This window comes from Lipophrys pholis (genome assembly GCF_963383615.2).
Source record: "Lipophrys pholis genome assembly, chromosome: 19".
Lineage (NCBI taxonomy): Eukaryota > Metazoa > Chordata > Actinopteri > Blenniiformes > Blenniidae > Lipophrys > Lipophrys pholis.
The window spans coordinates 3630971-3654199 of NC_137647.1; the positions used below are offsets into that span (position 1 = coordinate 3630971).

General features: G+C 41.9%; 2 protein-coding genes across 5 annotated transcripts in view; one reads left to right on the plus strand and one right to left on the minus strand.

Moving 5' to 3' along the window:
* The window catches only part of mybpc2a (myosin binding protein Ca), a 71012-nt gene extending 63689 nt beyond the window's left edge, over positions 1 to 7323 (minus strand). For all 3 annotated transcript variants that reach the window (XM_080487439.1, XM_080487441.1, XM_080487440.1), the window contains exon 1: positions 7240 to 7323. In XM_080487439.1, the coding sequence (XP_080343565.1) occupies positions 7240 to 7261 (22 nt within the window). In that variant the 5' untranslated portion in view covers positions 7262 to 7323. The remainder of the gene's footprint in view (positions 1 to 7239) is intronic.
* A 9646-nt stretch (positions 7324 to 16969) lies between these two features.
* Positions 16970 to 23221, plus strand: emc10 (ER membrane protein complex subunit 10). Of its 2 annotated transcripts, XM_080488429.1 has the most exons (8): positions 16975 to 17111; positions 17259 to 17325; positions 18295 to 18407; positions 18491 to 18604; positions 19961 to 20145; positions 20248 to 20341; positions 21310 to 21407; positions 22032 to 23221. In XM_080488429.1, the coding sequence occupies exons 1-7, from the start codon at positions 17019 to 17021 to the stop codon at positions 21394 to 21396; spliced, it is 753 nt and encodes a 250-aa protein (XP_080344555.1). In that variant the 5' UTR covers positions 16975 to 17018; the 3' UTR covers positions 21397 to 21407; positions 22032 to 23221. The 2 variants fall into 2 exon arrangements, with proteins under 2 accessions (XP_080344554.1, XP_080344555.1); XM_080488428.1 differs by lacking the exon at positions 21310 to 21407 and having other exon boundaries at positions 16970 to 17111.
* The last annotated feature ends 8 nt before the right edge of the window (positions 23222 to 23229 follow it).

A 23229-nucleotide genomic window follows, 5' to 3' on the forward strand; every position in this document is an offset into this window, starting at 1 on the left:
TGTGCCGTCATCCTTTTTACACAACCTGTGAGTGATTTATGTGCCGTTATATCATCGCAGAAGGGATGAAATGATACACTCTCTGCCCGTTCTCTCTCTCTCTTTCTCTCTCTCTCTCTTTTTTTCTTCTTTCATTTCATCTTGATCCCGGGCAGGCGAGCGCTTGAGCTCTATAGAGTCTTTACCACCAAGAGAAAGGTCACTAATAATGTTTCTGCCGCTGTAGACGAGTAGATAAAGCTCTGGAGGTGCTACACCCCTGTGTTCTTGCATGCTTGGTATGCGTGCCGTAACGGCCATGCATTAAGCCTGTTGTGGTCGAGGACTGAGGGATTAGACTCGCAAGGCTGCGGAGGGAAGGTGAGAGAAGCTCCGGCTGTATATAACACAGGGTTACGGCGACGATGGGAAGAATTACGACTTGTTTGGATTCCACCGCGCGCCTTCCCCTCCACTCCTTTTCGCCGCACGTGAGGTTGGAGATTTATGGCGGGATAACGGTGTGAGAAAAGCAAAGATTTGGTAATGGCATCTCAGCTTTCCCGACAATTGGTATAAATGGTTATTATGTGAATGAAGCGATCTCGCTAATTCTAGTTTAGGGGAAGAGGAATCTGTGGTAAACAAAGACGGCTTTAAACAGCGTATTAAGCTGTCAGCCACCTCGGCTTTCCATTCATTTGCTTTTGTATCCCCTAGCACAGCCTCCGAACAGGCCGAGGCCTCTCTCGTCGTCGCGCGGCGCCCCCATCGGGCCGTGGCTGAGACTTTCCTAATGATATATCCGAGTTAACGTCTCGCGCTCTCTTCATAGCGCCTCGTGGAGCAGTTGCTTGACTGTGCATCTGTCCATAATCCATCAAGCCTCCATGCATACCTGTGGGAACCTGATGACGGCCTTGGTATGAGGTAATGCTACACTGGACCGGTTGTAGGACGGCGTGCGGTTTTTCAAGGGAGGGGAGTGTGTGTGTGTGTGTGACATGGAATTAGCCTTCCTCTACATTGATGCCTGCGAGGGTGAGCTGGGGTTTAACCTTCCACTTAAACAACTGCTACTCTGCGAAAAACAAGAAGATAGATGAATAGATGCCCAGGAGTCCCGTTTCACAAAGAGCTACGGAATTGGCCTGTCGGTTCAAGCCGCCCAAAACTTTTCACTTCTTCAACTGATTCGTCATGAATTCTTGTAGTTTGGATACAAAACTCTCTGCAACGTCTCGGCTCCTTTTTTTTTTTCCTGCAGCAGTAAATCTGCTACAAGGACATTTTATTGAAAAAAAATATCAACGATACAACAGCATGTCCTACTCCTAAGAATCAGATCAGTGGCAGATCTGAGGCTTGTTAATACGGAACAGCTCAAAGCTTCTGTTAAGATCCTCAGAACATGATCAAAAACTACACTCTACCACCCATTTTCACTCCTTTTTTAGACGCTGTTGATGCTGATCTTCGGGTCACTAATTGCTACCGTAGAAGCAGAAGACTTTTGCGAAGATATTTATAAGTGGTACAGCCAAGCTTATTTTTCATCTCAGATGAGTCTAATGTAAGTCAGCCTAAAAATAAAGGCTGAGTAATAAGGCTGGAAAAGTTTGCCAACCTGCTTCCAGGACAACACAGATCCAAAGAAAGGTAACACCAGGGGTATGAAGTAACAAATACTCTCGTGACTCGACTCACATGGAGGACTTTTTACTTCTGCTCCTCATCTTTGCACTTTCTCCTCTTTGAACTCTCTGACCTGAGCTTGATTTAACAAAGACAGAGAGAAAGTCGACCGTAAAGGGACGCCATCGGGTTTTCGTGCAGAGTAACACCAGCCAATACATTAAAAGGCTTCAAGTTAAACTGGATATGACAATCTCAAGGGACAACATAGTGATGCCATGGTTGGCTGTCTCACCGCATAGTCAAAATGTTCCGGGCTGGAGCCCGGTCGGGCTTGGGGGGTATTTTTTGAGTAAAGGTTGCCCAGTGACCCTGAATTAGAAAAAGCTGCACAGAAGACAGATGGATGACAATCTCAAACCGATTAAGGGACGTTAAAATTATTGGTAATTCTGCATTGTTTTGCTCACAACTTTACCTGTAACAATATTCTATAGCTTATAACATGCCCTCATTACATTTATGATATGTTTTTTTACTTTTTCTAAAGTATATGGCATCAAATAAATACTTAAATGAGACATTGAGGCCACATTTGAGCCTCAAATCAATAGTCTGCAGCCCGAGAGCTGATTTCAAGGGTAATTTAGGCTTTATCTATTATTATAACTTACTTTTGAGGTAAATAATAACCAATGCATGCATATCGATTAAAATCAGAGACATACAACTAGTCCCTTTTAATGAATTAGCTGCAATCACTCACACAAATCTGGCAAATTGGTCACTATTTGGCCTTCTGGTTGGGTTTTTTTCCTTTTGGGGACTTGAAACTATTTCACCTGTTGAATTCTGACCAGTGTTTTACTAATATGATTCTTCAAATAGCAGCTATATCATGTGAATGTATTAATGCATGTGTGGGCGTACATGTATCTGAAGGAAAAACAAGAAAATGGTTAAAGTTACGACAAAAGTGTCCTTGTAGGTCACTGAATTAGAAATGTGCCATTTCGACGTTTGTACTCGCGTACATTTATGAACCAGCACTTTCGTAGTAGTACTTAAGAAATTGATTCAGTATTTTATCTGCGTAGTTTAAACAAGTTTCTTTTTAAGCATGAGTAAGAATGTGGGTACCTTAGCCAACTATTAGTAGCACCTAACCGAACTGGTCAAAAATCACAAAAAAAGATGGCAAATACACCGTACGATGAAAGTCCAATGACGTGTAGCAGCGTTTCAGAAGTGTTGCGTTTTCCTCCGTTTACACAAAGACAGAGTGGAACCCTTGTTTTAAAGAATTGCATTTCCTGCGGCTCCGAGCACCGTCCTTGTGTAAATGAACACCCCAAACAAAACTTTTCTGTTATCACCAGAAAAATGGAAAACCGTGCAAATGGGGCCTTAGTTTTATTCACAGATAATTTTGAGAACTTTGCCCTTTATGGTGGTCCAGTGCTCGACGGCTTCATCAAAAGCCCAAACTAAGACCAAGAATAAAAGTCAGTCTCGGTGACGCTGGCCCCGGCTCAGCCACGTCCTCACAGGAGAAGGGGGGGTTGTTTGGGTAGAGATGTTGGCCCCTGGCAATATCACTGGTAATTAACAATTGTGTTGTTATTCCTGTGTGCGCTCAGCGATGGAGCGGCGCCAGTGAAACCGCCACCCTGGCACCCTGTAACTATCAGCAGCAACTCTGCCGCACAAGGTCTAATTATTCTGTGACTGGCTCATTGCAAAGAGCGCGCACGGTTCAAGAAACAAAGCAATCCATAGCTGACATGAGGAATGATGATACCATTGGGCTGTTTGCACGCTTAGTTTTGTATTGCTCACTTTGTGGGGCCTGAAAATTTGGTGCATAGCATACTTGTGGGACCAAAAAAACAAAAACACAAACATGTACCCAATGCTTGTATTATGCAATTTTTGTCATAAGGTATTTTATGACAGAAATACTCTCTCGAGTAATGGTTCCAGGAACGCCCTATGGGGGGCACAGAATATCACAGGGAGGGCCCTGAGGCGTCACCTGTGCTGAGCTTGTCAAATGTGCACATGTGAAGAATAATCAAATGAAGACATTTGCAAGAAACTCCAGCAGATATGACGAACTTCCAGCTGATTTACTATTGAAGGCTCATGTTTCAGTCCTCCAAGGCTTGGCTTCGCTGGAGACTTTCTGCACAGTGGATTTAAGGACTTTTTTTAGGGAAGGTGTCCGTCCGTTTGTCCATTAATCCATCCATCCATCCATCCATCCATCCATCCATCCATCCATCCATCCATCCTCTGTATCACCTAATCCCCTGGAGCTAATCCCAGCTAAGTATGGCCAAGGACAGGATACACCCTGGACAGGTCTCCATCGATCAAATGGGAGACAAGGGAGTTTCCAGGTAAAAATATACTGCAAACCACTGGTTCTTAAAATGTTTCAACAAACCTGCTCTACTTTATGGAGAAAATCCAGTCAAAAACTTTATAGAGACAATGTCTTATGTTGTATGATTCGGTAATGTCTTTCTCTTAAGTCTTTGTAAAGTATTCATAAAGCACATTTCACCACTTCGATAGACTCAACATGTATCACGTGGTACTCACCATATCGTGGAGCTTGCACGAGCTTGCACGAGTACGAGTACTCCAAGCAGCTTTCAGACCCGATACCGGTATCGGTGCAACCCTAGTTTCGGTGACCAGTCGTGTCCACACATTCACACCTACAATCAGTCGCACGTTCACACACTAACGGTGAAGTGGTCAAACACCACTGGAAGCCACTTGGGGCTCGGTGTCAGGACTCTTTGACCCGTAGACGGGGTACGACTGGGAAATCAAACCCACTTCAGAGATGGAAAATGGCAGACAGCCACGGAATGCAGTTCAGAAGTTTCATAAAAGTCTTTAAACAACCCCTCAAACTCAGTATGTCAATGAGCGTCTAATGGAAGGTTTGGATCAGACGGTTGTGTTGATTTGGGTAAAAGGGGAAGACATTCAGTTAAAGCGAAGGTCTTACAAAGACTGAAGTGTGTATTTGTTAGTCTGCCTGTGTCTTCTTCCTATGTGGGTCAACAAGGATATTATAGAGCCCACACCCCTCCCTCTCCAGCGGCGTCTTGCACTCAGTGGATCGACAAGGCCACAGCCATCACCCTCACACTTGAGAACTATTCTTGTGGCTGTTTATTGAGATGCGTGCTCCGTCCAGATCGCCAAGGCTTCAAGAGTCCCGACCCCCACCCCTTACCCTCCGGGTGCAGAGCAAGACGTCCCGGGGGGAGTCACATGAGCCGTGACCAGCTGATCGACAGTGGCAGAGGGAGGCTCCGCGATTGAGAACGTGTGACGAGGTTCAACACAGGGGCAACGATTTGGGATGGGTGGAAACACAGGAACAAGAGGAGCCTCAGAGAAGGTAGTAATGTGGTGTTGGGAACATAATACGTGTGATGTCAGGACACTGGACTGGCATGGCATTGGTAAGATATAATGAAACGTACGGATGGAATTACTGCACGATGGGAGAATAAAAAAGGGAAAGGGTGTAAGCTCCTCTGGAGGGGAGAGATTTCAGTTCATCAAATCACACAAGGGCGTTGACGTGCATCTCTAAAAGCAGACTTTTGAGGACACTTTGACTTTGAACGAGCTCCGTAAGCAAAAAGAGATCTCGGAGTTTTTCTACCCAGCCATGTCGGGAGGAGTTGGAAAAGCTCCCGAGTTTCTCACACGACTGCAGCGGTGCGGCAAACCTCAGGCAGGCGAGGCGCGATGGATACCAGCGGAGGAGACAGGGTAACAGAATGAGGGAGGTAATCAGGGTCAAACAGATTTGGAGTCTGAGGTGCGGAGATACGACACGAGGCACACCTGACTGAGCCGAGGCTCCTCCGACCCGACAAATCATCCCGCTCATCTTTTAACATGTTACCTCCTCCGTTCATTCTGCCCACCTTTTTTCCCCTCATGCACGCCTTCATTTCTGCCCGAGGATTTACTGCACTTTGAGCTCGCCGTTGACAGAGGCAGTGGAGCGTTATGACCCTCAGACACATTACAACATGCACATTATGGCGTCACATGTGACAGTGTTGTGGCATTGGTCGATTAATGTTCATGTGCCCGGGGAATTAAATGCTATGCCACAGATATGGTGAGATCTACTGTACTGCTGCAGTCACTTACAGGCAGTTTATGGTGCAAAGGAAAAAAAGGAAGGACATATTATTGGTGATGAGGCAAGATGACATTTACTGCCTGCATGCTTTTATATATATATATATACATAAGACTGTAAATCTAAAAATAGTGTCATAAATTATATAAAAATTTTATTAATGTATATTAGAAATCCTTTTCACAAGGTAATTTATCTTTTTGGTAAACAGTTATCAATGCCAGTAATATACCTTCTCTGTTTCTAAAAATATTACAACACATTGGACATTTTAACATTGATAATTGAAGACTTTCCCTAATGGATTAATAAATAACTTTCTATTCTATTGATTATAAAATATGTTGATTTTTAAGACTAAAATGTTTCAACAAAACAAATTTCCCATAATTTTTATTGCACCTTGAGGTTTTCTGTTAATCTTTTAGCAAAATCTGGTTCACAATTTAGCTTTCCTTTACAATATACCACAAACAGAAAAATAGGAAATCTACACCTTCTGTCTTCATATATTTACACTGCATGTGTTTTTACCACTCAAAAGCCAGGATTTTACATCAAATGACACTTTCTTTTGACAATATGTTGTTATTTGTCTTTGAATAGAACAATGACACTGACTTAGCAGGGAATTACCAAAGTTTGAACCTCCCATCAGACATCACCGTCAGTGTTCCACCGTTTTGCCCCCCGATTCTTTACCTTCATGACCTTAACGTGCCTCAGAGGATTCCCCCACACACTTTGTGCTTTTCTTATAAGGCCTTGTGAGATCCGTTACAACTGTTAAGCCGCTGCCCATTCCTACCGTTTCTCATCATTTGGCTCACTCTGGTTTTGATTCCCAGCTTGTAGTCAAACGAAACAAACACAAATATAATACAATATGAAGACGGAATAAATATAAATTATTGAAACTGTATATGCTGTTATATTTGGTATTTCTGCCATTTTCGATTGAAAATAAACCATATGTGCTCATTAAAGACCGATATTTTCTCCATTGTAGTGAAAAAGCAAAATCAAGGCTGTAGAAGCAGAATAAAGTCATGAGTTTTAATCTCTATGTTTGTATGCCAACTAATGAATTGGTAATTATGTGGAAGAAGAATTAGATCTGCAGGATCTAAACATAACTGAATGTTTTACTGTATTTATTACAAGCAGAATAACCTAAAAAAAAAAAAAAAAAAAATACTAATGACCTTAAAAAAAGCAAAGCTGTGATGCACCCTGATGCAACAATGCTGCAATTTTTTCCAACAGTCAAGTGGTTTTTGTTAGGAATGGGTTAAAAATCTGGCTTTAAAACAGTTTTTTTCCCCCCCTCTTGTATATCTGAAGCACTCATTGATACACTGCAGCTCCCACTTTTTTTTTCTTTTAATTTTTTGATCAGTGAGTTTCCTATCGTAATCCCACAGGATGGACCGGCTTACCTGGCTTCTCGGGCTCAGGCATGTCTGTGTCTGTTTATAGGGATTCCTCGGAAAGCGTCTTCCTCCCTGCTTGTCAGTTGCTCTGCTTGCATTTACTCCTTCATCCCTTTTTATGCCCTCAACAACCCCCCCGAAGGGCCCCCCCCCGCCGCCGCCAACTGCCTCAACCCACCCTCTGCCACCCCCCAACCCCCCCTCAACAAGTGGAACAAGGAAGGAGGCGAGGGACAGAATGACTGTCACTTGAAACCCCTGCAGGGCTTTGAAGAGGAGAAGGAAGACACCACGAGGGGGGTAAAAGTGGTTCAGAGCCATAAAGGAGAGTCCGGCCCTTGGGAAAACCTGCCAGCTGATTAACTCGTTATGGCCCTGGAGGCTGAACATTAAACTTGACTGATGCTAATCAGCTTCTGACAATCTGACTAAGGTGGTGCCACCGTGGCATGTCTTCTGCTCGTAGGAGGGCAGTCAGATCACAAAAAAAATAAAAAATAAAAAAATCTGATTTTCCATAATTATAAAGATGGTATAAAATGATCATTTCCACAGGGGGGCGCCAAAGATTCATTGGCCGATTTGCCCCCCCCCCCCAAAAAAAAAAATCTATGATTTTTTTTAAGAAAAATTTGAGTTTCGATTCACGATTTTATTTCTCAGTGCAATTAATAAGGACTGCACACATCAGGTATATTGTCAAATGCCAAAAAACTGTGGGGAGAAAAAAAATACAATTTGCAAAATAAAAATCTTTTCTAGCTACAAAGTCCATTAATTGATTAAATGTATTTTTTGCCCAGCCCTAAGGGGGGGGGGGGGGGGTTCACGAATCTCTCTGGGTTTTAAGGGGTATACGAGTTTTTTATGTTTGAAAAGTAGGCGAATTCGCATTTAATTCACTTATGTCACAATTACTAATTTTAACATTTACATTAAGGGCCTGTTTACACGACAACGGCGATATTGAAAACAAAAAACTTCTGAAAACGGCTCCCAAGGTGGAATTTTTCGAAAAGGGCTCCGTTGCCGTGGAGACGGCCGGAAGCTAGACTTTCTGAAGGCGGCCAGGGACCGTCTCGTCTTGTAGACGGCAGAAAGGCTGTTACTGTGCATGCGCACCATGGCTGTAGTAAATAGTTCTTCTGTACATGCAGACGGACAATAGCAACCATGCTTGCCTCCAGAGTGTCATGACTCCCAGTCAATATTCTCCTGGACTTGGTAGTTTTAGAGTTGAAAGACACTAATATTAGTCGAAATTAGTTGTCTGTCCATAGAAATGTCCACGCGCTCCAATTGTTAATGTTTCTAGCATCTGGTTCACTACTCGCATGTGTGAGCAGTTTCATTACAAAAACAAACAACTCCCTCTCGTGGCCCAACATGAAAACTCGTCGTTTTCCCCATTTCTGCCGTTAAGAAATGGTGGGAAAGCATTTAAGAAATGGTTTTGTTTACCGTTTCCCAGTGACGTAACATTTCCAGCCTCGGTTTCAGACGCTCCTCCCCAGATCAGTCATTTTCCCACAGCTCCTGGGAGACCGGGGTGGGGGTCATGAGCAGTGCAGCAGCCGCCGCCGCCGCAGCAGCAGCCGCAGCAACAGCAACAGCAGCAGCAACAGCAGCAGCAGCAGCAGCAGCAGCAGCAGCAGCAGCCTTGCATTTCTACTGGCTCTGACAAACCCATTTGTTGTTGTGTGGCTGTAGCTGTCAGCAGGGTGTATTTTATGGGACGGGGAGCCCGAGGCCGAGGCCGCCACCTTCAAGGTCGCTGACATTAGAGGGAGGTCACTGACCTGTGGAGCTCCTGCAACCCATCACCGGCATGACAGCAGGCGCACGCATGTTTACGCTGGCGCTTTCCACATATTTCACATGCGGTCACCCGTTAACATGTTCATTACAGTGCCTCATGCTGGAGGCACTGGAAACGTAAACCAAATATGGAAATTATGAGCCTCGGTTCTAAATTATTTAGGCAACAAGCTTTTCACTTTCCATTTCTTTGTACGTACAGAGTTGCCCTGTTTTGGATTCTGCGTTTGCTTCCGCCGCCGCCCAATATTGCCCGTGCAGCCATAACCTTGGCTGCAAGAATAGACATTCTTGGAGACTTTAATTCTGAAGAGGCAACTTAAGTCACAAAGAGAAGTTGACGAACAGCTATTTAAGGCGAGTGCAACTTGAGATTCAGATGTTCAAGGAGAACAAAATACCCTCGAGGAAGATTACGGAGAGCTGTTTCGAACGGGACATAAAAGGTCCTTGAGTCTGTTATACTTGCCGTATATCATAACTTTGCATTTTCTTGACTTTTTTTGAAGCCAAGTCGTCTTAATTAAAGACGGGATCTTTGGAGATTTAAACTATGACTGGGCTCTTTGAAGAGGTTGCGATCGTTTGTGTATCGTGGATTTTAAGTGGATGTAGGAGACTAACTATAGGTGTCCTACATGATCCAGTGATCCGCCGCAGAGGATGACTCCAGAGTCATTTAACGCTTGCATTAGTTAAGCTTCACTGGAGTGCACGATAAGGCAACTGAGGCAGGTTCCTTTTGCCCTCGCAGGAGTTTTCACATGTTCGCCTCACACCAGTTTGATGAGTCAAACATACAGAAGAAAATATCTAGCCTAAAAAGATATATACTATTTTTTTTTTTTTTTTTTTTTTAATTGTTCATTGGGCAAACGGAGGTTTTAATTGATTACTGCAGCGAAAAAGAAATACAGGAAATCAAAGGATGCAGCAAAACATTCATCAATACACAACTGGGCAAGCTCCATTTAAAAAAAAATAATAATAATAATTTCACATTTTATCAACACTGAATGCTATGTTGAGCAAAACCAACACAAACAGGGCGATACTGTGTTGTAGTGATTACCACTCTATTCAAGTCCGAGACCTTGTATTTTCTAATGTACTTTGTAATTTCCATCATTAAATCATCCTGTGAAAATGGATCATTTTGCATATTAAAGAATTGGGGTAAGGTTTTTTGTTTTTTTGTTTTTTTTTAATAAGCAAGGTTTAGTAAGCGCACATTGAATAACCTCCCCGAGTGTAGCAGCACTCACAAATTAAATTATCCTTTCTTTTTTCAGAGCAGCTCCAAAAAGGATCTTACAGTAACAAGAGGTCAGACAGCTACAATATGAAAGGACGCACTTGTAGCAGCGAACACAGAAAAACATCGTCTCATGTGTTGTTAAGACTGCTTCTACTCATTATTATTTATTTATTTTTTAGCTGTTGGGGTTCAGTGCGACTGTCTCTCATTAGCATCATTTCTGGTAACAGCCCAGCGCTCTTCACGATGAGTGTGCATGTATGTTACATGCTCCTCATCCTCGCAAGGGTTCATCCCATTTTCATGATTTAACTGCTTTTCTTTTACATTTCACTGTTTATACGCCAGAAGGTTTCATGTAAATTGGCTTTATGTGAAGATCGTAGTTATTTTTGTGAGTAATTCTTTTTTTTGTGTGTGAAAACACAGACATCTTCATCACATATACTCTGCGCCACAACAAAGAAAGTTTCAAATTAAAGGTTATTATCACACAAATTTACCGGTCCGGCCAACTCAAGATGAAACTGGGATGTATGTTGTTTTTGACACCACTGGAATGGGAGGCATCAGTATTATTTCTCAAGCACTGCAAGCAAACCAACTATGGTATATATATATATATATATATATATACACACACACACACACACACACACACACTGGTATTCTGGAGCTAGAGCAATTAAAGATTTTTTATTATTTCACTTAATTTGATGTTTTTGCTGCATTGTTTATACTCTCATTTTGGTCATGTTGTTAAATTTAAAAAATGCCGAAATATTTGTATTTTTTTTGTTTGGGTCATATTTTTAAATTATATTAAATTGACAATTGTTCTTAATACTTGTATTCATATTTTTTTTTTCTTCACTTTGTTCTTTAATGTAAAATCTGGGTAATTTAAAAAATGTCTATTTTGCTGATAACTATGTCAAAACAATTTCTAGCTTCATTTAGTGTTGCTTCTTTTTTTTTGTTCTACTTTACTGTCTATAATGATAAATATCTAATTATTCACTTGTACACTGTTGACTCATTCAAGTAGTTGATAGTGATAAAAAATGTAATCCTGACAATACCTTCATTCATTTGAACAATATTAACCAATAGAATTATAGAGAAAGTAACTACAAAGAGCTCAGCATTGAATCTGTGTCAATTTACTGAAGAATTCCAGATGTGCTTCTCACTGTTTCCTTGACTCTTGGGTCTCATTCTTCACGATGCTCCCTTTCCAGCAGACGGGGACGTGACAGCATCTTCCTTCAGAGTGAGCGTCCTGTTGTCGTTCCACATAAATATACATGCTTTCAGGTTTGTCTAGGAATAGTAAGGTGACACTGTTGTTTAGGCCGGTGACAGAGAGTAATGGGCCGTCCCAGTAACGGGGGACGGCCACTGTATAAGTCCTGAATAGTTTCCAAGGCAGAGCCCGGGGGAATCCGTCACCATATGCTCCAAACACGGCTCATCCACTTTCAACGGGAGGGAGGAGACATGGTTTCCATCAGCAGGAGTACAAAATGTACCAAACCCCCCCAAAAACATCTAATTATTACTGTAAAACCATGAATGATGTAGAGGATGTGCTGTGTATTGCTGTTAGAACAGAGTCTCACTTGAAATGAGGGCATTACCTAATATTTCACTGGTGAGCAGATTCAAATTCATAGTATTGGAACTTTTGAACTGGTCTCATGTATTACTATTGAGAACTTTTATAAAATGAAAAAAAAGAAAGCATTAATTTATTCATCTTTCTATTGAAGCATCCGGTGTCTTTGCCTTTTTTAACATCTCATTCATTGGATTGAAGGACAGAAGGATGGATGGATGGATGGATGGATGGATGGATGGATGGATGGATGGATGGATGGATGGATGGATGGATGGATGGATGGATGGATGGATGGATGGATGGATGGATGGATGGATGGATATTTTCTGATCTGATTCTTGCGTATTGACAGAAATCTGGTCTTATAGTCGATGTTATGATCTTTGGTTATGAAATTCTATAAGTAACGTTGCGGTTTATTAAACTAAACTATCATCACATGAAAACAACAGTTCCTTCATTCAGTTGGACTTTCAGAGTTAAAGCTGCAGCCCAACCTAAATAAACTAAACTTCGTCCGATGTCTTCGCATGCAAACTTCTATTAAAACTTTCCGTCATTGTGGGTTTTTTTTTTTTTTTCTTTCTGTGATATTTGCATATATCAGGAAGAAGATGAAGGGGGATGAAGTCCTCGAAAATATTTTAAAGAGTGCTGTTAACAATAAAAAAAATAAAGGTTAAACCGGGTCATGTGTCGAAAAGTAGGTCAGACTTCTGCATATTCTGAACATTAGAGGATTAACACCGGATCCAGAATTAGTTTTCAAGTGATTTGATGCAGAAAAGTTTGAGTTTGAAATGATGGATGTCTTTCACTTGTACCCACACGGGGTTTATTGCACGTCAGCAGAACTCTTCAGCCGGGAATAAGCATTAAGAAATAAATCACATCAATCACATTTGGCAGAATGGCAGAAACCTGAAGCTCATTTCTGTTCCTCTCTGGTTTGATACCTTTTTTTTTTTTTTTTTTTTTTAAAGTTACCCTGAGCCGTGAAGTCTCAGTTATGCCCTGTAACCGACCTTTGGACTGTTCAACGGCATTTTGGCCACCCCAAGCCCCGGTTAAATTAGCAGCTGGAGTCGAGGTTGGATGCTCGTAAGCTCGGAGACGTAGGAGAACGAGCCATAAATTCTGACTCGGATGTGCCACATTTCATCGGCTGTGGTCGCTGAACCTGTTGAGCTGAAGGCACGCAATGAACACACCAAGGACAAAACTGACCCGTGCAACCATAAAGTTCGTCCTTTACACTTCCTCATTAAGTGCATTCACTCAGGAGGGAAATGGCTTGTCTGGTTTAGTGTAACAAAAAATAAATAAAAAAACCCTGGACACTTAAGTTCCCTTCTTCATCGATCCATGTTCTATAGTGTATTATTTAATTCAGGGTCAGGGGCGCTGGATCAAACCCCAGTTGACTGTGGGCAGAAAGGGTTGGATTACCCCCTGGACAGCTCACCACTGCGCCACAGAGACAGACAAGACATTCACACCTTCAAGCAGTTTAGGACTCGTTTACACGCCAACATTTCAAGTGGAAAGGCACCATTTCTTCAGGTCCTGTACACACGACAACACCGTTTCAATGTTACCGCATCGTTTGTGGCCAATAATCCACACGACGCAGCGTTTTAGGAGCCCTCCCCCCAATTATTATTTTTTTTTTTTAACGGGTTCTAGAATGGCGACATTTTAAAACGCTACCTAGCGATGATGTCATCACCACACCCCTCGATCCAATAACCCCACGACCCTATGTGTGACGTTAAGAATGGCAGACGTCTCGATCGAGCTGCAGAAGCTACTGATGCTATTTGGTTTTATAAAGCCAGATGTCCGATTTGACAATTCCTCCGTTTTTTTGCTCGTCTTCTTCACCGTCTTTGGTGTATTTCGGTGGCAGAGTTATAGTGCCATCTATGTGCCGGGCATATGTACTACATCACGTTGAATGGTTCTCACGGTGTTGCATGGACGCAGATGTTTCCCATGTGGACGGTAAACTTTTTAAAAAGGACGTTGAGAAGAAAAATTATTTTGGCTCGCGTGGAGAGGGCCACAGAAGAAATTTCACATTGCGTTTGAGTTTTCAAAAAGTTCAACCTGGGGAGCCATTTCAAAAAGTACAATTTTCAATGGCTCTAAGCACCGTTGTCGTGGAAACAGACCCATAAGATGTAAGGAAAGATTTCCATTTTCACTTGTAAACATTGTGTAAGTGGAACGAGTTGATTTAAAATGCATTCTTTGGACTGTGGGAGGAGCTGGGCCCAAACCTGGAGAGAACATGCAAACTACAAGCAAAAAGGCCGACAACTGAATACTAACCGGGGATATTCTGGGACACTAACCACTATACCACCCTGCAGCCTTCCGTACCTTCACAAGTACCTTCATAACGGTGGAAAAGAAAGTCGGTCCATCCACATGCCAGCCTGTGTGACTGCTTCCTCAAAATGCATATCAGGCGGTTTAATGAAGTGGTGAAAAGATGCTTCAGGACAGAATCTCGCTCATAAATACGGTGCAGTTATCATCAGTACCAGGACCAGAAGAGACAGAGCAGCCTGCTGCCTGGTTCCGTCGTGGAAGTTCGTCGAGTACGAAGGACAAAGACACGGATCCCGGGCTGCTTATTTAAATGTTCTTATTAATCAAGGAAATCCTGTGTAAAATCACACGTCCATAAGCAGTAAGCAACCCGATATAGTCAGAATTAAGTGATTTAATGTGATTTCGCATCTATGGGCAAATGTTGAGGGATGGACAGACGTCTATCCGTGAAAAACAAAAATGTCGACTTTGATTTTCGACTTTTTCGGAAGCACATGAAGGTTGTTATTTTTTTTAAGCCTCCGAATTTTTTTTTTTGCTTCAGTGGCCCTAAAACTCTTCCGTAGTTAACTTACCTTGGCTGTTTGGTCTCAAGGTTTTCTTTTCTGGTCGTCACAGTTTGTTTTTCGACAGGTGTTATGTCGAGTTCTGCATCCCTGCTGAAATTAGTCCCCCCCGGAAGTGAATGATTCGTGCGTGCGTGTGTTAACTAAAATTTTTCCTTCGATGACAAAACAAGAATGGATATAAATAAAAGCTGCACTTGAAAGCAAACAGAGTGAACAACATTAAACCATGCATAAAAAGTGGATGAAAGATATCAAATGTAAAGATTTTAAAAAAGGATACAAATTGAAAAGACAAAAACAGCGTTTGGAAACCAGATGAACTCATTTAAAACATCCAAAAATGTTATTATGGAAAAGGAAATTTGAAAACAAAATATATATTATAATTCCATCGAATGACTGATAATAGGACATCACAATAAGAGTTGAAAATGGTGCGAAAGAATGTAAAACTCTTCAATTCAACTTACAATATACTTTTAGCAAAACATATGAGTTCAAGTCAAACAAAAAAAGAAGCAACGCCTACAATCAAAGCACACAGAAACCAGGACTAAACAAGTTAAAATAGTATAACTCTATAGAAGTACAAGTACTATGATCAATATTCAGACAATCCGTCTCCTCACATGATTTTTATCACCTAGACTTGTGTTAATTAAGCAATTAAATTAGAGAAATTACAGGATCAACACATGTCAGACTCTAACGTCACTACATGAGAGGAATCTGGACCCTCTCAGCCTCCATTTGCTTATAATTTTACAAGCTTCTCTCCTGGGTGAGGTACAAATGTGGCTACATTGAACAATATGGGCAACATTTTGGTGACAGTCAAAGAAAGGCTTCAAATGACCCCTACAACTCCTGTCCTCGGGTTTTACAGCCTCGGCTAACCACTAGGACAAAGTGGCCACTATGCACACTGATAAAAATAAGAAATTCTAGCGGGGGGGGGGGTAAAATCAGCTCATAAAAAGTCATTTGAGATGCCAGATGTGAGCAGCTGTCCATTCCAGCATGATGTAAGCACATGGCTGTCACACAATAAAACACTCATCCACACATCCAGACGAGTGCTGCCGCAGATCTGTGAAAATCCTCCCCTCTTAAAAGCACATCCAGGTAAATAAAACTTCAGGGAGAGGTGGAAAACAAACTGCTGACTAAACATGAATGACTCCACCTCATCACAGGGCATAAATATTTATCATTCAGCTGAGGGGGGGAAAAAAGGCACTTTAAAGGGTGTTTTGGGGGAGGGTGGAGGCTGGTGGAGGCTTTTCTGGTCTGTTAGCAGCCTCTGCTGGGCCACCACGTGTGACTGCATGCAGACCTGCAGCATCTTGACTGGAACGTTGCTTATTTCAACCAAAATCAAATGTGATTCGTTTTCAGTGGATATAATGAAGATATGTAAGTCTGGCCAATATATGAGAACAGAGGTTATTGAAGTGGAGGAAGAATCGTCCACATCCCAGACTGTACATATTCCGTCCTACATTACAAAGCAGGGAATAAAATGCATCTTCTTTAAGAAAAGAAAGAACGAAAGAAAGAAAAAATAATTTTTTGTGAATAAATAAAAAAGAAAGAACCAAATAAAGAATAAGAAAAAATAAAAGATATAACAAAGTTATGCAACATCATTTAATACTAAGTCTATATAGTCTGAAAATAGTTGATCCATCCAACAGCAGAAATAATTGGAAAATTCCACAGGGAATATAGTGCTCCTGCCTCTCCTTGGATCTCCCTGGTAACAGACGCTGATCTCCTCAATGAGGTGCCTCTCCCGTCCACTTTGCATTGGACATTTTTTTCCGCACTTTTCTTTTTTTTTTTAATTCGGAAACGGTTTGCCAAATCACTAATGAAAGTCATATAATCTTGAATGTTCTACACGTTTTGATGTGCATTTTGGGAACAGTAACCTTTGCGCGTTGCCACTAGGGCAGATGCAAAAATTAGTAAGACTGAGCTCCAAGAAATAAAAATAGTTGCTGGCACTTTACAATACAATCTTTTCTTTCGTTTTTTTTTTTTTTTTTAAGTAATCTTATAAACAAAAAAGAAAACTGCAACAAAGCTTTATTTTAGTGTTTTGTTCTGGAAAGCACTGTAACCGGAAAAGCCAGTGTAGTATTTCCGGTGAGCTTGACGCTGTCATCCTGTGAAAATGGCTCGTCTTCTTCCTTTCAAAATCACCCTACTTTCCGCGGTTTTCACATTTCTATGCACGGAGTATGTCTGTTGTAACAACGGCAGGAGGGTGAGTGTGAACACTTGTGTGTTTTAACCTCCTTTTTCGTAGATACCGAGTCGCGGAACGTGTTAGCCGGTTAGCATTCAGTCTCGTGCTAATGGTGGCGGAGAGGCGAACTGTTTATTTATGCGTTTGTTTGGGCTTTTTTTCCAGGTCGGCGATTCTCTGGAAACTGAATTCAGTGGTTTCTCTGTTCCTCTTGAGCACTCATTTGAAGTCGGTGAGTTGGCTTTGTTGACGATTTGATCCGGTTTAGTGCTGTGGCTTTGCGCTAAGTCAGTGCTAGCCTACAACCCCCCCCCCCCCCCACACACACACACACACACTCTACAGTGTTGTTCTTTTTGAATGGAGAATCCACTACATCTTTAAAAAAAATTAAAATAAAAACACGGAGAAGTGAAAGATAAAAATGGGAAAATCCTGCCTCTTAATCCTGTTGAGGGTCACTGGTGCCAATCCCAGCTGACTGTGGATGAGGGCAGGATACATCTGGACAGATCTCCACTCCATCACAGAGACACTCTCTCACACACACACACACACCAATTAACTCCACGTGTGTGTTTTTGGACTGTGGGAAGAAACACACACACACACACACACACACACACACAACCTGGACTCGCAAACCACTGTTAATATATCATATAATGTATAATATTGGAGTAAAAGAGACTAGTAAATCAAACTCGACAAAGTAATATAACATAATCTGACTGCATTTAAGAATATAAGGTTAAAAAAGGGAATAGAAATCATTTAGTTTCTTTCTCTTTCCACTATTCGGTCGGTTTGTATGATGCTTAACTTTGTGGCTCATGAATGAAAATGAAAACTTTTGTTTGCGTCTCTATTCCAAGGGTGTTTAAAGTGTGAACCATTCTCTTCTTGCGTGGTAGTAGTAATATTTAATCAAATATTGTTTTTTCTAATAAATTATTGTTAACAGCTTTTTGGATTCATGGAAAATAATAAACATAAACATGACTATTTATTATAGTGAAATGTTTTTGAGGTAGCAAGATTTTTCTTTATGATATGAATCCTAAAGTTCTGTATTTATTTCTCAATCTTTCGTTTATCATTTGTACTTGTCTGGTCAATGTGCTGGATTTTCTCTATTAAAACACATATAAATGTGTGTACGTCGAGGCGTCGGTCATCCTTTATGTCTTCCTTCTCTCAGACGACGTGGCGAAGTTCGTCCTGCGTGGGGCGCTGCTGCTGAAGGCCGGAAGGGAGCCGGGCGTCTCCGTCAGTCAGAACCAGCTGTCGGAGGAGGACCGGGCCAAACTGAAGGTGCAGATATGCGTTGAGTACGCGAGGGACGACGCGTCGCGCTCCGCTGTGGTTTTGTAACGGGGTGTGGTGCGGCTCCGCAGGAGGTGGCTGCGGTGGACGGCCTGTACAGGATCCGAGTGCCGCGTGTTTTCCTGCAGGCGGACCGGCAGGCCGAGCGGCAGCTGGAAGGATACCTGACGGCGTTCGTCAGAGCTGTGAGTCCTTCACTTCACCGAGCAGCACCTGAAACTTAAAAAAAAAAAAGAAAGGATGAGCCAGAGGCGCCGCAGCTAGAGTTGAGATTGAGGTTCCGACCTCGTGATGGACGACCGGCTCCGCCAGCTGAGCCTCAATCTGTCTAATTAATCCACTGATTCTCTGTCGCCTTCCATTTAGGTGAGGAAATGACAGCTTGGATTTGTCCCTCCTCGTTTGAAAACGGCATTTGGTTTTCCTCCGATGTATTTGAGAGGAATTAGATTTGAATTAATAGATTACAAGCTTGTGTCCTGAAGGGTTGCTGGTTCGATTCCCTGGAATATATTTATTATACATTCCTGAGGATATTTCGTTTAAAAATGGATTCATACAAGCCTCTTTTAATTGAAATCATTAAGTCTGATTTTTGTTGGTCTGCTTTTATTTTTTTTATTTTTTTTTAAAGAAGCGCCACAAACACTTTTCAGATTTTTCCCTGCACTTTCAGAATCGGTACTCCTCCAATGTGGTGCATCGTTTTTTCTGTTATAATATTCCTGCGCAACAACCTGCACTGTTTAAAAGGCGAGGCAAGTCGACTTGCCTCGTGGATGAACCTTGCTATACAAATAAAAGTGCTGCACAAAGGCAAGGAAATGGAGAAAACATTCGATTACATTATCAAAATAAAACAAGGCATAAAGAAAATAAAAGTGCTTTCAAAAGACAAAAACAGGAGAAGAAATAGTGAAGAATTTAAAATTGATTTGTACTGTAACGTGTGCACACGTATTTGTTTTTCCGGGCTGGAATAGCTGGAGATTTGTAAAAATGGATAAAATAGCTCAAAACAACTCCGACAGGGAAAACAAAGGTTGAGAGAGTAGGATTAACCGTGCTTGAATAGCTTTTTTTTTTAAGGGAATGAAAGTAAAGGAAAAATAAATAAAGGAAACAGGACAATCAAGGAAAGGGGAATTTTATTTTCTTATTAAAAATGGGCGGGGGCAAAAAAAAGTTAAGTATATGTAAAACTGCTGTAACTATTATTCTAAATAGCTAAATGGTTAAAGAGACATAAGATGACTGGAGTGGAAAAATAGATTTGAAATATTTAAATTATCCCAGAGGAAAATTCACTATAATGCATAAGAAAAATCTCTTTAAAAAAATTTAAATAAAAAAAATGGCCACAAAAACTAAAAATACATCTAAATTCATGAAGCTGTAAAACTTCATGAAACATATAATCAACATGAAAATGAAACGGCTGTTTTGTTCCGAGGGCGATTCGTATTTGCTCCTAAAGCTTTCAGAGGCGGCTGTCTTTTATTGTGAAGTGTCTTTTAAAAACTCCTCCTCCTTCTCCTCAGTGCGCCATGGTGGAGTCTCACCTGAGCGACGTGATCGCGCTGCACACCGACGTGTCGGGCCACCTCATCGCCGTCTCCATCGTGACGCTGCCCGGCGCGTGCCGCGGCGCCGAGGTGGAGGACGAGGTGGACCTGGAGGCCTTCAACACCACGCTGAGCATCGTGGCGCCCGCCACAGCGCCCGGGTCAGCCGCCGCCGCCATCCCGCCACCTTTCACACACACACACACACGCCTCCTCCTCCCGTCTTTTAAACCTTCTGTTCATTCCCGTCGACCTCCTGGCAGGCCCGAGACGGCGCTGTTCCTTGAACGCATGGAGCAGGAGTCCGAGAAGAAAGGGAAGAATCCGCAAGAGCAGAAATCCTTCTTCGCTAAATATGTAAGTGCTGAAAAGTGCTGATAAGGCGCCCTGCCTCGGGTAATTGGGCTGTAATGATTGTAATTTCCTGTACAGTTAATGAATAATTGAAAATGCCTATTAAGCTCTTTTTTTTTTTTTTTTCTCCTCCTCCTCCTCTTTGCTCTGTCAGACTCACTCTGACTTTTTGTGCGAGTGCAACATGTGTGGAGATAAAAGCAAAGTCAGCACTTTTAATTTAAAGGAGATGAAAAAAAAAGACGTGTGTGAGAGCAACTTCAAGAGTCGAACCTTTTTCTGAGTAAAACACTTTCACCCTCGTGGGAGATGGATTGATTTTGCTTCCATCGTCCATTTTTCTTTTTTTTGTTTGTTTTTTTGTGTGGAAACACCCCAAATCCCCCCCCCCCCCCCGGGAGTAAAGTGTTTTTAGGTTTTGAATTACAGTCAGACTTCATTTTAAAAGCTGCCAACTCGTGTATAACACAGATTATTTTGGCCCTGCTACAGTTAAACTTCATAACACGGATATAAGAAGTTTTCCAGACGTCTTCAGTATAAAGATTTGTCTGCATGCGATCGACGATGTGAAGGTGACAGTTTGTCATCGTGTACTTCCTCCCCGTTTACACGACAGCGTCTCGAAAAAGGTTTATATGGTTTTGAGAGACGGACGTCCAAGCGGCGTTTTCGTGTAAACGTAGCGTTAGTTTATGCTTTAAAGTTGATAAAAGTCTGATTTTATTTGACATGGGACCTCATTAAAAAGCCGCTTTTAGATAAAAATAAGTTGATATTGAGGAGAACTGAAGACTCGGTCCTCCACCAAAACTTAACTCTTCTCCCTGTCCTGCGCTGTGCTGTGTTTTGTGTACGTGTTGTGTGTGTGTGTATGTGTTGTGTGTGTGTGTGTACGTGTTGTGTGTGTGTCGTGCTGCGTTCACTGACCCGCTGACGGCCTGCTGACTCGGTGCTGTGCTGTGTTGCAGTGGTATTTGATTCTGGGAGGTGCAATCTTCCTCATCGCCACCAATTCGGCACAGCCCCCAGCAGGGGGAGACAGAGAGCAGAGCTGAGGCCCGCTGAAGTACAGTCTCCTTATTGTGGCTCATTCTGTCGCCCTCCTCCTCCTCTTCCTCCTCCTCCTCCTCCTCCTCTCTCTCCCTCCTTCTTCTGGCCGTGTTCACACTTCAAGACGGTTTGAAAACAGCCACAAAAACACAAGAATCTGCTTTAAATTGAACCGAAATCCTGAGATTTTTGTGAAATCTTTGACAAAATCCAGTGCAAGTTTTCTATGACAATGTGTGATTTGCTCAGTTTTGAAACATCGAGGTTGATTTGAGCACACGTGTGAACACAGCCTGAGAAACACGACTAACTGACACCCGACTCTTTCCTCCGACACTCACTCCTCTTTCTCTGCACTTTTGTTTTTTCGGTCTAACGCCAAACGCTCCTCAGTCTGACGAGAATCCCCCCCCCCCCCCAAAAGTCATTTCACGTCTAAAACTGTGACTAAAATTCAACTTGCGTTTGGTGTTTGACCCTCATTCTTCGGTGTCTCCTCTCACTTTTCCTGTTTCCGAGATTAAAATCTAATGCGGGTGGAGCAGTCTGGAAGCGTCGGCGATCTCGGTTAATTTAATCCCCCAAACAAAGATATTCTCTTCATGTCTTCCTCTTGTCTCCTTCTGTCGGGTCCCTGCAGTGGATGTACATCGTGCCTCTCGTCCTCTTCCTCATGATGTCTGGCGCTCAGGACCAATCGGGAGGCGGCGGCGGAGCGGCCAACGGGGGCGGCCGATGATCAGTTAGAGAAGAAGAAAACATCTAGAACATGGTTTTAATTGCTGTACATAATGCTATTTAAGGAAAAGTGTCACACAACCTGTACAGTACAGAGGAAATAATTTGCCCTGCAGACGACTGCCTTTTTAATACTAATGTGAAAATAAAGTATTTATTACTTGAATGCTGTGATTTATTTATTATCTTGAATTTTAGGACTTTTAATGAGCACTTGAGGCTAAAAATCCACTTTTTAAAAAAATGTATTTTACGTTAAATAATTACATAATGAATGAATTTTGCACTCAATACTTGAACTGTTTTGTTTCTGAAGCCGTAATAAATTCCATCTGATTACATTTGTATAATTAATCTGAATAAAACTTTCAGTATGTAGTGTGACACTTAATGGAACTCAACATTTAATTTAACGTTTATAATATACCAGCTTATATCAACAGAGACAACCAGTTATTGGTTTAATATAAACTATTCTGTATTTGTAAGCTACAATAATGAATCCTCCAATTATGAGCTGAATGAGACAAAAGTAAACATACTGACCTTATTACTAAATTCATTAAGTTTTCCAACTTTCTCAACCTTGTTTGATCTTGCAGTGCAAGTTTTCACCACAAGGTGGTGTGTTGAGTCAGTAAACGAAGCTCCGCCATCTGGGGGGTGAAAAAAAACTGAACACCGCCATCTAATGTTCGACACGGGTATGACTTAAATGCTATGTCGCGCCTCCGTTGTAGTTTATAGGTTTTTGTTTCGATCGTACACAAACTCGGCAAACTGCACAGACGCATGGAGTAACATGAAACCTTCGTAGTAAACGGGAAAATGCAACTTTTGAAAATGCACTGTCTCTGTGGGAAAGGTGGCACATGAGCAAGAAAAGAAAAGAAAATTCAGCAGCGCCAACTCATGGTCTGACATGGTTACTACGTCGTTTTCAGCATTTCTGCCGTTTCCGTGTAACTTTTCTGAAACGAAAATGCAAAACCTGCTGTTTACAGTCACAAACTCAGTTGTGACTGTTTATATCTGCTGTATGCCGGTTATTGTTCGTTGTGTATTTATATGTCTGCATGATTTTTAAGTTTCAAATAAAA

Coding starts and splice junctions, on each gene's coding strand:
- emc10 (XM_080488428.1), top strand. CDS start 17,019: ATGGCTCGTCTTCTTCCTTTCAAAATCACCCTACTTTCCGCGGTTTTC. Junction 17,112..17,258: donor GTTGTAACAACGGCAGGAGG/GTGAGTGTGAAC, acceptor CTTTTTTTCCAG/GTCGGCGATTCTCTGGAAAC. Junction 18,605..19,960: donor TGACGGCGTTCGTCAGAGCT/GTGAGTCCTTCA, acceptor CCTTCTCCTCAG/TGCGCCATGGTGGAGTCTCA.